A 14,159-nucleotide genomic window follows, 5' to 3' on the forward strand; every position below is an offset into this window, starting at 1 on the left:
CAGCAGCGCCACCTTAAGTGTGAAAGGAAGATGCCTGGGAGCTAGGAAGGAAGGTAAGTTTTGGTTGTCTTGCCGGGGGTAATCAGTCAGGCCCCAGCGAGGCAAGGGTGGTCACTTTGGGGGAAGGGGGGGCATGTTGGGGGTGGTTAGGGTAGTGGAGGCAGCTCTCCATCGGACACAGGGTGCTCAACCATGGGGGCCACCCCGGGATTCTCAGAAGCCGCCTGATTTCGTTAGGTGGCTTTTCCCGGCTCCAGGACGGCTGCTTGCCATGCGTAAAATCCGTGTGGAGGTGGGCGAAGGCCCTTAAGTGGCCGTTAAGAGGCCACTTAAGGGTCTTGATTGGCCTGGGGTGGGTGGGCCATTTTCCACCGCCGCCCTGTGTAAAGTGGCAGCAGAGGCGGGAGTGGGTTGGGAAGGTCCCCCGGTGCCTCCCGCTCCATTTTACACCCCCCCCCCCCCACCACTATCCCGCTCATTGGGGTGGTGTAAGATTCCAGCCATGGTCAGAATTGAAAAACATTTCTGCATCAAAAAAAAATCAGTTTGATATAGTGATAAATGTTCTCAATATGGTATTTGCATTGGAACATAAGAATTGCAGGGCAAAAAAAGACCAAGATCCATCTAATTTGCATTCTACCATTGTGGTACTGCATGGTACAAGGAGAATAGACTAGTTGACGAATCATAGCAATCAATCAATGTCAATTGGTCGACAACAGACCCAGAAACAACTCACGAAAATCCCCTGGAGAACTTTGGAAACCTTGTTCAGTTACACATGTCATGTCTCAAATTACTCATATACAGTATCCCAAAAGGTTATTTCTGAAAGAAATCTGTCTAATTTGTGACGGTGCATTTATGTCATAGTTGTGCATTTTAATGCACTTCATGGTGGGACAAGGCAAAACAGATAAACATGGTTGCTCCATGACTATTCTACATTTTCTAAGGGTGTTTTAGAGAGGGGTCAGTTTGCCTGCACAACTTGGAGGAGTGATGGTGTGTCTGCATTGTTTACTTGCATCATCTGCCTCCCAGACGTAGAATGCTTTCCCAGTTCTAGGTGTAGGCTGCGCATTATGTGCTGTTACTGGTATATGTCCCACAGTGTTTAATTTGTACATTTCTGGCAAATGATTTGTAGGGTTTCACCATCACAGGGTATATTACATCTTGAGACTAGTAGTGAGATTTGTGCTCATCTGTGCATCTCAGGATTATAAGTCGAGCAAACAGGAATGAGTGTTATCAGTGGTGCCCATGGCCTTTCTGACATCTCAGACAGCTTTCAAAAATGGGTGGATTCAGGGGAAAGGACCATAACGTGTATGCGAATGTGCACACTGACTGCAAGAACATTTTGCTAAGAAACCAGGACAGTTGCTGAGAGAAGGCATATCTCCTGTGTGTGAGGTGGATTCGGACTTTGATTTCAGGAATGAAAGGACAGTATTGGGTAGCACTGTTTAACTGGAGCTATCTATTCTAAGCTTATTTTTTCATATAATTTTATATTCTTTTCAAATACATCATTTTTTGCATTGAACTGCACCTGCAGCCTAGCTGCCCACTCTAATAGCTTGCCTCTGTGACCTCCTGTAGTCTTTTGTATTTTTCCTCAAGTTTGGCATGTCTATCTTTTGGTTGTTATCAGCAAACACTTCTTGTGCCGATCTCCAAATCACATATCAGTGAAAAACAAGATTGCAGCAAAAGTCCCTCCAGCACACCACTTCTGCCAATCAAAACAAAATCCAATTAACTCTATCCATAGCTTTCTATCCCTTAGCAATACTCTTTCTACATTATTACACTCACCATATGCTTCAGCTTTTGTGACAAGCCCCTTATGTGGCACCTTATCAATTACCTTCTGGAAACCTGTATATACAACATCTATAGCATTCCCTTTGCTTACACTGTGACTTCTTCAAATAATACAGTTAAGTTGATCAAGCACAAGTGGCCTTTTACAAATCCATGCTGACTGGCCCAAACCAGCCCATGCCTTTAAGTTTCTATCGCCAAACATCATCCTGCCTACCTAATTGCTTTGCTTTACAAAATATGCATTTTAAAATCTTTTTATGGTAATCTAGTAATGAGACATATGGGGCTAAAATTTGGTCTGCCCTACATTTTGGATGTGGGATTTGCAACCTGCCCATACGCATTCAAATCGAGGTGGGCAGAACGCAAGTTTCATCTACCCAACTCATTTGACTGAACCTGAAATCCTCTCTCTGCCCTGATGTTCAAGTTTCCTTGTTTCAAATTGCAGCAATAGCATTCAGCAGCAGCTTCCTATAATTTAGTGCCACCTCCTTTTAAGAGGGACAGACTGCCTTTAAGAAAAGAAGGCAGGCTGCGTCACATACTATTAGGCCATGTTGTTCATTCCCCTGCTGAGCACTCAGGCAGCCAGCTGTGCAGGCCTTGCTCACACCAATGCTACAATCAGGTAAATGAGGAGGCAGCACTAAATTTGTGTGTTGCCTACCTCCACCGCAACAGGAATGGGAAGGTTGTAAATTGCGACCCCCATGGCCAAAAAATAGTGTGGACCAATTTCTAGCCACTGTATTTTTATCTTGTCTGTGCATTAGCATGTGCTGGATAGCATCCATGATACTATATCTCTTGTACATTAATGATTATTAGAAATAAAAGAATTACAATCAATTCTGAAATCTAAACAAATGACAAACCTCTAAAAGTACATCTTACAAACATCAATGTTTACTGTATGATCTGTGTAATAGTGCTAATGGGTTTATGAGGGCATGGATGACCAATTGTGGGATTAGTTCCTTACCCCAATGTAGAATTACATTCTATGACCTAAACATACAGAAAAAATGAACAATATGTATTCAATTAGCAAGCATACAGTTCTATCTATAACCTGCCATTAGTTTATTAGTTATGTACTTTGCTAGATTATGAAATAGCCAGAAATAACTAATTTCTGTTCTATTGCAGAACAATGGCTGTCTCGGTGAGTTTGACTGATGGGCAGTCATTCATCGCTAGTTCAGTTACTATTACTGCCACGGCTTGCGTAAGTAAAGAGATTCATTTATTCAGTCAATTCAAACAGAAATCGACACTACATGCATAAAATATAATATTGCTCTAAAAACTTCTTTTCAACATTTTTCTAATTCCAACTTAATCACACCATTTATTTTCACAATGTTGCAATACAATTCAGTATTAAAATGATATTGAAAACAAAACCATTTACTGCTTGTCTATATCTGTCAAAAAATACACTGAAATCGATATATTATTGGCACAGGTGTAAAAGCCACTTGTACCAACTTTATGCAACTGAGCTGCCAACAAAATGTTAATTATAGATTTGCGTAAGTCACACAGCAGGTTTATAGGCTTGCAAGCATGAAAATGAAGTGACATGCACTGCATGGCGTAATAGCCTTTTCCCTGTCTATTCCTCACACAGAAAGGGCTGGACTTCAAGGGCCCAACTGAGGCGGGGTTGGAGGTGGGGGGCCCATAGAATTGCGAAGGGTGGTGGCAGGGGTGCGTTGGTGGGTGGTGGCAGGGCTCGTCGCCGCCTTGTCGTCGTGATTTTGCTGGGGTCAGCATAGGCCGACAATGGCCAACCCATCCACAGGCCACTTGGGGCACTTAAGTGGCCTATTAATGGCCACTTAAGGGCCTCTTCCAGCGGTGGTGGGTGCCTCTGCCACGCAAGGAGCGTGCCTTGTAAAACGAGGTGCACTCCCGGCAGGCTTGGGTGGGGGGGTGGTCCCTCCTCCATGGGCAATCTGTGGCCCACGGAGGACCCCCCCCCCCCCCCCCCACACAGGCAAAACCTTCACCTCCTGTGATTGGCTGACAGCTCGAGGCGGGATCCCTGTCTTTAAAAGGATGGACATCCCAGCGCCAGAAACTTTGCCTCCGGAACAATGGAGGATCACTCCGGGAGGGCCATGAAAAGGCTCCCCCTGCCTTTTCGGCCCCATGCCATGAGCCCTGCCACCTCCACAAAGTCCCAACCAAAGTTCAGATGTTCACAGAGCCAAATGTGAATTCAATCCTAACGACCATTTTGACCAGTATTTCATGAAACTGGATAGTCTATTACTACCATAAGACTGTCTGGAATCTACAATACTTCAGCAGGTAGTAGGAATAATATTAATGCACCAATGTAACAATGCGATCCCCACCTTGAACTGCCATTTTGGTGCTGCTGATTGTATGTTGAGGTAAATTCAATTTTTGTTTTAAATATAGCATAAAATGTTGGAAATACATGGCTGGTCTATCAGCATAAAGAGAAGAGATCAGTTAATGCCTGTGTGTGAATCCTTCAACGAAACTCTTAACACAAAATCAAAATACTGCTGGAAATCTGAAATAAAAGCAGAAAATGCTAGGAATACACAGCATGTCTGGCACCATCTGTGGAGAGAGAAGTAGAGTAAGTGGGTGAGATTTTAATGAGCTCAAAACCCATTCACTTAGAGTTAAAATCAGGCCCAGTATTTCAGGTTGATGAACTTTTCATCAGAACCCTTAACTGAACCCTTTGCTTTAGTGACTATTCATTGGGAATCCTATCAACGTTGAGATATGAAATAAGCTACTTTATTTGCTAAGTTTGAATTAGTGAGAGGAACAGATCAGAATAATATAAAGTTTGTATCCATCTCATTATCTGTAATATTTCATAGCTTTGCTAATAATATAAAACTGATGGGGATAAAATTCAACTTTGACAGGGACGCAAAATGGTGATAGGGAATTGGCTGCCTGTTGAACTCACCACGCACTACCGCACATTTTCCACCCTGACCAAAGTTGAATTTTACCCTGAGTATGTCAAGTGCATAATTCCTGGCCATTGCATTTCTCTATCACACTTTCTGTCACATTAATGTCCTGTGTCATACTTCAGAAAAGAATTGAACAACAAAACTGTCCAGAAAAACACAATATCTGACCAAAAAGTCTGCAACTTGACAACTGTATGAACCCAGTATTTACTTAAAAACAAGGAGACTATGTAGCCTTCAAAGGAGATGCTTCTGATCTCGTAAAGCAGCATATTCTTTTGAGCGGTACTGCAGGAGCCTGTCATTTTAATTCTCCTCCCTACTCCCATACTGACTTCTGCATCTTTAGCCTCCTATGCTGTTACAAGGAAGTTCAATGTAAACTCAAGTTACAGCACCTCTTCTTTCGATTAGGCACTTTACAGTCTTCTGAACTCAACATTGAGTTCAATAATTTCAGATTGTAGCTTCTGTCTGCACTTTTTCAGGTGGCAGCCATTGGTGATTGTTTTTTTTTTCATTGTTCGTTCATGGGATGGGGATGTCGCTGGCAAGGCCAGCATTTATTGCCCATCCATAATTGCCTTTGAGCAGGTGGAGATGTACCACCTTCTTGAACCACTGCAGTCCATGTGGTGTAAGTAGGACTCAATGTTGTTAGAGAGGGAGTTCCAGAATTTTGACTCACCGACAATGGAGGAAAAGTGATATATTTCCAAGTCAGGATGGTGTGTGACTTGGAGGGGAACGTGGAGGTGGTGGTATTCCCAAGCATTTGCTGTCCTTTTTCTTCGAGGTGGTAGAGGTTGTGGGTTTGGAAGGTGCTGTTGAAGGAGCCTTGGCGAGTTTTTGCAGTGCATCTTGTAGATGATACACACTGTTGTCACTGTGGAAGGAGTGTATGTTTAAGGTGGTAGATGGGGTGCCAATCAAGGGGGGCTGTCTTGTCCTGAATGGTTATGAGCTTCTTGAGTGTTGTTGGATCTGTACTCATCCAGGCAAGTGAGGAGTATTCCATCACACTCCTGACTTGTGCCTTGTAGATGGTGAACAGGTTTTGGGGAGTCAGGAGATGAGTTACTTGCTGCAGAATTCCCTGCCTCTGGCCTGGTCTTGTAGCCACAGTATTTATATGGGTGGTCCCTTTAAGTTTCTGGTCTGTTGTAACCCCCAGGATGTTGATGGTGGTGAACGTCACATTGCACCAAGGAATCGTACAAGAGTAGGGAAATTTGATAATAGAATGAACTTAAAAGCTTTGTATCTGAATGCACGAAGCATTCGGAATAAAATTAATGAGTTAACAGTGCAAATAGAGACGAATGGGTATGATTTAGTGGCGATTACTGAGATGTGGTTGCAGGGAAACCAGGTTTGGGAACTGAATATCCAAGGGTACTCAGTGTTTCGGAAGGATAGGCAGGAAGGAAAAGGAGGTGGTGTAGCTTTGTTAGTAAAAGAAGAGATCAGTGTTGTAGTGAGAAATGATATAGGCACTGGAGATCAAGACGTAGAATCTATCTGGGTAGAAATAAGAAATAGCAAGGGAAAGAAGACCCCGGTGGGAGTAATCTATAGGTCCCCAAACAGTAGTTCTACAGTGGGGCACTGTGTAGACCAGGAAATACTGGGGGCTTGTAAGAAAGGTATGGCAATAATCATGGGTGATCTTAATATGCAGATAGACTGGATTAATCATTGGCAAGGGTAGCCTCGAAGGAGAGTTCACTGAATGTATTAGAGATTGTTTATTGGAGCAATATGTTGTGGAACCAACCAGGGAGCAGGCTATTCTAGATTTGGTATTGTGTAATGAGGTGGGATTAATTAATGATCTCATAGTTAAGAATCCTCTAGGGAAGAGTGATCATAGCATGCTAGAATTTCAAATTCAGTTTGAGGGTGAAAAACTGGAATCCCACGCTAGCGTTCTGGAGTTAAACAAAGGTAATTTTATAGGCATGAGGGCAGATTTGCGCCTCGTGGACTAGGCAGGAAGACTAAAGGGTAGGACAGTTGATGAGCAGCGGCAGATGTTTAAGGAGATATTCAATTCCTCCCAACTAAAATATATTCCAGAGAGGAAGAAAGATTGTAAGAGGGGGAAAAAACATCTATGGCTAAGCAAGGAAGTTAAGGATAACATAAAGACAAAAAAGGCCAGTGGCAGGCTGGAAGATTGGGAAACTTTTAAAGATCAACAAAGGGTTACTAAAAAAGTAATAAAAAGAGCCAAGGTAAATTATGCAAGAAAACGAATGCAAAATATAAAAACAGATAGCAAAAGCTTCTATAAGTATATAAAAGGGAAGAGAGTAGCTAAAGTGAGTGTCGGTCCTTTGGAGGATGTGACTGGGGAGTTAATAGTGGGGAACACAAAAATGGCGGAGACACTAAATCAGTATTTTGCCTCAGTTTTCACGGTGGAGGACACTAGTACCATCCAATAGTACCAGGTAATGCAGAGGTTATAGAAAGGGAGGAACTTAGAATCATCATCATGACTAGGGAAAAGTACTGAGCAAACTATTGGGATTGAAGGTAGACAAGTCTCCAGTGCCTGATGGCCTACATCCTAGGGTCTTAAAGGAAGTGGCAATGGAGATAGTGGATCCATTGGTTATAATATTCCAAAATTCCCTGGATGTGGGAAAGGTTCCAGTGGATTGGAAAAATGCTAATATAACGGCCTTATTCAAAAAGGGAGGGAGGCAGAAAGTAGGAAACTATAGACCAATTAGTTTAACATCTGTCGTTGGGAAATTGTTAGAATCCGTTTTTAAGGAAGTAATAACAGGGTATTTAGAAAGTCAAAGCGCAATCCATCAGAGTCAGCATGGTTTTATGAAGGGTAAATCGTGTTTGACTAATTTGCTAGAGTTCTTCGAAGATGTAACAAGTAAAGTGGATAATGGGGATCCTGTAGATGTAGTATATCTGGACTTCCAGAAGGCATTTGATAAGGTGCCGCACAAAAAGCTAATACAAGATAAGATCACATGGGGTTAGGGGCAAATTATTAGCTTGGATAGACGATTGTTTTCTGTTGGTTAGCCAGAGAGTCGGGATAAATGGGTCCTTTTCTGGTTGGCAAGATGTAACTAGTGGGGTGCCACAGGGTTCGATCCTCGGGCCCCAACTATTTGCAATCTATATTAATGAGTTGGATGCAAGGATATAAGGTACTATAGCCAAATTTGCAGATGACACTAAAATAGGTGGGATAGTAAGTTGCAATAAGAAAATAAGAAATTTACAAATGGATATGGATAGGTTAGGTGACTGGTCTAAAATTTGGCAGATGGAGTTTAACGTGGATAAATGCGAGGCTATCCATTTTGGTCGGAAGAATAGAAAGGCAAATTATTCTCTAAATGGAGAGAAAATAGGGTGGGTTCTATGAAGTGTGGGCGATCTGCCATGCCAGATTACTGCCCAGGAGGTGAAGATGAAAATCTACTCCATTATTTACAAAGAGTCTAAATGTCACCTCAAAGGTTTTGGCAGTTGCACGTACTATTTTGGATCTTCCCCTGCTGTCAGAAATGGGTCATCAGCAGCTCCACTGGTCTTACCCTAGGAAGTTCAGCCAGTGTTGCTGCTCAAGCCAAACCTCTGTGAACCAGTATGGCCTGATCCTGAGGTACGGCCTGAACCTTTGCTGCCTCAGACAATACGCCAAAGGCAATCGCCTGATGTCTGCACTTGTGCAGTTAAATGTGGAAATCCAGAAGTTGCTGTCATTGTTTCCCTGCTCCTCCACAGGGTGTGCCGTTGAACTCCCCACAGATGGAAATCTTAAAAATCACTTCAATTTTTTACATGTCAATCTTGCTGAAAAAACTCTTGAAAAAGTTACACCTCATTGAATGAATTGTTACTGGGTGTTTAATGGCATACTAAGCCATAATACTGCTGAACAACATCTCTGGCTCTGAAAAACTAATTTGATATTTGTGGAATGTCAGATTTCTCCATTTTCTTTTCTTTTCATGTTTATTTGATGTTTATGCTTCCAGTCTAATTCCATGTGCCTGTCCTAATCTTCATTTCTCTGCCTGTAAAATGATTAACAAGGGAAGGATATTTAGTTCTTTTTATTTCCTAGTTGATGGCTATGAGAATTCTTCAATGTGATAGGCTGCTTTATCTGCTTGATGACACTATTGTTGCTGGATGCTGAAGATCCCCTATAGCTAACTCTGGAATGCGGCGAAATCTACAGCACAGATATTGCTAAATCTTTATGGGCATCTTTCTTCAAGGTCAGTGGTGAGCGTCTTCATTTTGCCACTGACCATTAAACTGGGCCATTGGCTGTTCAAGTTGCACTAAATTACTACAAATGGAGCAGGAGTGTAATCTAATGCAGCGTGAAAACTAGGAGTACTTGGCATGTTGATCTGCTTTAACCGTGATCACCTGGGAACAGCAAGCTTTCTGTAATGCTCCATTTTTGTAAATAAAATTAACTTTCCATTACAGAAATGGAAAACCAGATATTTCACCCGCAGTTCTAACTTGCAGCCTGTTGAGGAATTAAAGACTTATGGTCACCTTTCTAACAGCACTGTGGGTGTACCTACCCCACATGGACTCCAGTGGTTCAAGAAGGTAGCTCACCACTACCTTCTCAAAAGCAATTCGGGATGGGCAATAAATGCTGGCCTAGCCAGCGCCGCCCACATCCCATGAATGAATTAAAAAAAAAACACGGTTCCCTCACCAAACAATTAAACTCTCATTAATCTGAGCTTCTGTTTATTTAACAACAATTAGACTTTATGAGCTTAATAGGACACAGCTGTACCTTAGCAGCCAAATTAATACATTCTGTACTACATGATATTATACTCCCTTGTAAATGAGAACATTTTCCAGTTTACTTCAGCAAAGCTACGGGAATGCACTGTAATGTTTAAAAACTGTATATTGAGTTTATCCAGATGTCTCATTCGGGCTGTCATGTTTTATGACAGGTCCAGAACAATTGTGAAGGTGCTGGGTGCTTCTGAAACTGACCAATGCATTGCAAAGGTCCTTGGCCAAGATTGACCTGAACCTCTGTTTCCTTAACTGTTGAATGTTTATACCTTTGTTACAGCCAGGCGAGAAGGGGTCTCAATGGTCACAAGGCTTCCCTCTTGTTCTTCCTCTTATTTGACTGCAACAAAGTTTATTCCTTTTTTAAACAGTGGATGTGCTTACCACTTCAGTGACTGTTTTACCTTTTACCTTTGTTGTGATCATAAAAAAAAACAGACAGGTTTTCTTGAGTTTAAACAAAAAAGAGGTGAGTTTATTATACTTAACAATCAAAACCTGATTGAAATAAATTAATAAAATTATGCTACAAATTCCCGCACACACTCACAAATAGATTACTGAGTGACGAGGAGTAGATTTGTGGTTGGATTAAAGTCCAGAACAAATAAAAATTATAATACACAGTCTGTGCGGTTGGGTGATTCGTTGTCTTCCAGCTGAAGTTGTGCTTTTGAAGTCTTCAGAAGGGCACTTTGTGTCTGGCCCACCTGGTTCAGGGTTTTCTTGGGGGCAGAATTGTAAGTGGCTTTCTTCGCCTGCTGTCTTTGTCTTGGGTATAGCAATCGGCAGCTAGGCTTCGCACGCCCCACCAGGCCTTCTGGAGAGTGAGAGAGACAGCCCTTCTGGCTTTTGCACAAATTAAGTCACTGGCTTGTCTGCTTTGTCCAAGGGAAACTCCCAGCTTGCACAGAGATGGTTAGACAGTCACATGACTGCCTCAGTGTATTTTCCAGAATCTTTTAACGAGATTAGGAATTTCAGTCTCACATGCCTCAGGATGCCAATATTTATATTTGGAGAGGTTTGTCCTTTCAATGTTAATTTTCCAGGATGGCTTCGAATGTCATGTTAATGAAAGCAATCTCAGGTAGTTCAATCAATAGAGCAAGCCATTTTTTTGGGTATAGGCTCATTAGACATGTGTCTGCTGTTGGATGCTTTGGAATATGCAGAGTGTTTAAGATGCAAATTGCGGTGGCCATCTTAGTGTCATTTTTTTTCAAAATTAACTATGATTTATTTTCATTAAAAGTCTAATGTAAAGTTTCCAACCGATGAATTAAAATTCGTCATTTGGCACAGCAGGTTTTCTTGACACCTTAAAGGAGAACAGACACACTTCGCACAGGGGAACAAGCACATTTTATATTGCGTGCCCGATCCGATATCTTATCACTTGGTGCATTCCCAATTCAGCAAAAGGTATTAAAATAGATATAGATAAACATAAAACATATTCGCACTTTCATAGATTTAGATTTTATTTGCTATATTGCAACCATGATTACACTTCAGAAGCATTGAATTGCATGTAAAGTGCTCTGGCAGGTCCTGAGGACATGAAAGGCACTATATAAAAAGTATTTACTTCTGCTGCTGCCTGTTGCCTGAAACCACTTGACTTGAACCATTGCCTCAGTATTTGGAGTGATTAACTGGGCATTGGGTATCTTGTGCACTAGATTCTGGTTTGAGTCACAAAGTTGTTGGAGGTCAATCATCTGAGCTCCAGAACATCACTGCAGGAGTTCCTCAGGGTAGTGTCCTAGGCCCAACCATCTTCAGCTGCTTCCTTCAATCATAAGGTCAGAAGTGGGGATGTTCGCTGATGATTGCACAATGTTCAACACCATTCGCGACTCGTCAGATACTGATGCAGTCCGTGTAGAAATGCAGTAAGACTTGGGCAATATCCAGGCTTAGGCTGATAAGTGGCAAGTAACATTCGCGCCACACAAGTGCCAGGCAATGACCATCTCCAACAAGAGAGAATCTAACCATCTCCCCTTGACATTCAATGGTATTACCATCGCTGAATCCCCCACTATCAACATCCTAGGGGCTACCATTGACCAGAAACTGAACTGGAGCAGCCACATAGATACTGTGGCTACAAAAGCAGGTCAGACGCTGGGAATTCTGCAGCAAGTAACCCACCTCCTGACTCCCCAAAGCCTGTCAACCATCAACAAGGCACAAGTAAGGAGTGTGATGGCATACCCTCCACTGGCTGGATAGGTGCAGCTTCAACAACACTCAAGCTCAACATTTTTCAGGACAAAGCAGCCTACTTGATTGGCACCCCATCCACAAACATTCACTCCTTCCACCACTGATGCACAGTGGCAGCAGTGCTTACCATATACAGGAGGAACTGCAACAACACCACAAGGCTCCTTCAACAGCATCTTCCAAACCCGTGACATCTTCCACCTAGAAGGAGAAGGGCAGCAGACGCATGGGAACACCATCACCTGCAAGTTCCCCTCCAAGTCACACGCCATCCTGACTTGGAACTATATCGCCGTTCCTTCACTGTCGCTGTGTCAAAATCCTGGAACTCCCTTCCTAACAGCACTGTGGGTATACTTACCCCACATGGACTGCAGCGCTTCAAGATGGCAGCTCACCACCACCTTCTGCAAGGGCAATTAGGGATGGGCAATAAATGCTGGCCTGGCCAGCGATGCCCACATTCAATGAATGAATAAAATATAAAAAAAATAAGTTGAGAACATAGTCCAGTCTTGTTGATATTCATGATGGAGAATACTTGTTTACACAGCTTTATGCTCCCAAGCATGGAAAGAATTCATGATGTAAAGGCTATCAGGTTGGGCTAATTTGCTGCCAGGTTTTGCTATGATTTGGTAACAACAATATCAGAAAACATGTCTTTTATCAGGGTGTCACACTGCAGTTCAGTGACTTCCTTTTGGAGCTCCTCTGGTACATCATGCATATTGACAGAAAATGATGTTATTAAAATTGTAAATCTCCTCCATTGTTCATGAAGCTAGAGAATCATTCTTGAAATTCCTTCCTCAGTTCAGCAATTTTTCCCTTGTACCATTCTGTGGCATCATCACAATGAGTCCCAAAAGTGTCACGTTGTGATTTCAAGGAAAATGTTCCACGCTACTCAGGAAAAGTTGCTTCTCTCATAGTTGGAACTTCATCTCAAAGTTCCAAATTATTATGTTGTTCTTTAACTGCTTGGTTGTGCCGCTGCATTCTTCCATTGAGCAAGTCCATGGGTTCTGTAATATCAATCATAAAAGCAAGGTCTTGAAGACATTTATTGTCCTATAAATCAGTAACATTTTCCCTTTCTCATTCAAGAACAGTTGGATCTCACTGTTGTTCCAGAAATGCTCTTCAACACAGCTCCCTGACTGAACTGTTGAATTGCAGACTGTTCGGGCAGTCTATGGTGAACTTCACATTTTGGCAACAGTTGTCTTAACTGCCAGTGATTGAGAGGTGTACCTCAAATAAATTTTACAGTTTTAATAACCATAACATGATTAATTTTGGAAGTTTTACTGCATGGTGCTTCTTGATATAAAATGTAGTGAAAATGACTAAATTGCTGGTTTGGGTTGATATTTTGCAATTTGCCCTTTAGTTTTGCTTTGCTCCAGGTTTCTCACCCACTATTGCAGGTGTACTGTCTGTGGCAGCTCTTCTCCAATCCATGTCCTGTTTGTCCAGAATCTGCACCAAATTGTTGAAGGTTGTTTGCTGCTGTTGTGTCTTTCATTCGCAGCAGTTCTACAATATCCTCACCAACTCCATGAATAAATACTGCAAGCTGAGCCACATTAGTTTCATCAGTGCTTTCATCAATTGCAATTGAAAAAGTGGCAAAGGACTTTACCTTGCCCCAGAGTTGTCAGCTAAATCATTGATTCTCTCAGAGATCCTATTTGTTGAGAGATCGATATTTGCAAAAGATTTTTGCTTAGCTGGGCACACTGACTGGAATTTTCCCAGTCCCTTGAAAGCAGTTTTGAAGGCGGAGGTATGTGCAAATTTAGAAAGCAGCACGTCTGGTTGGTGCCCCATGTTCTGCCTCCGGGCGAATTTCCCAGCAGTGGGCTGTGAGCAGATTCGGCCACCCACCCACCCACCTGCCCACGGGAGACGGGCAGACAATTAAGACAGTTAAGGCCTTAATTCATGGCCATTTTCATAGAGGGAAGCAAGAGGCAAGGGCCGCCTGTTGTGTCAGGAGCCTGGCAATGCATTGGAGGTGGCTGCATAGCTGGTGGTCCGAGCTGCGTAACAGTTGAGTACTTCTAATCATTTGCTGGAAGTAACTCTCAATCTCATGTATCCCCAGCAGAAGGTATGCCATTGTAGTCAGTTCATGGAGACGGTTATCTCTGCTACTGTTGAACCTGATGCAATAGAGCCGTGCCCCTCCTACTGAAGGTGCCTCCATTGCGCTGCTAAAGTTCCTGCTGCCGGCCCCTCAGCTGCATCCACATTGAGAAGACAGCTGGCAGCCAT

The 14,159-nt window shown here is 42.6% G+C and overlaps 1 protein-coding gene across 1 annotated transcript in view; it reads left to right on the forward strand.

The window, feature by feature from the left end:
* antxr2a (ANTXR cell adhesion molecule 2a) overlaps nt 1-14,159 on the forward strand; it is a 307,229-nt gene that overhangs the window by 141,948 nt on the left and 151,122 nt on the right. The window contains exon 11 of the mRNA XM_068038944.1: nt 2,992-3,070. Coding sequence (XP_067895045.1) covers nt 2,992-3,070 — 79 coding nt within the window. The remainder of the gene's footprint in view (nt 1-2,991; nt 3,071-14,159) is intronic.

The sequence above is a fragment of the Heterodontus francisci genome, chromosome 1, assembly GCF_036365525.1.
Source record: "Heterodontus francisci isolate sHetFra1 chromosome 1, sHetFra1.hap1, whole genome shotgun sequence".
Classification (NCBI taxonomy): domain Eukaryota; kingdom Metazoa; phylum Chordata; class Chondrichthyes; order Heterodontiformes; family Heterodontidae; genus Heterodontus; species Heterodontus francisci.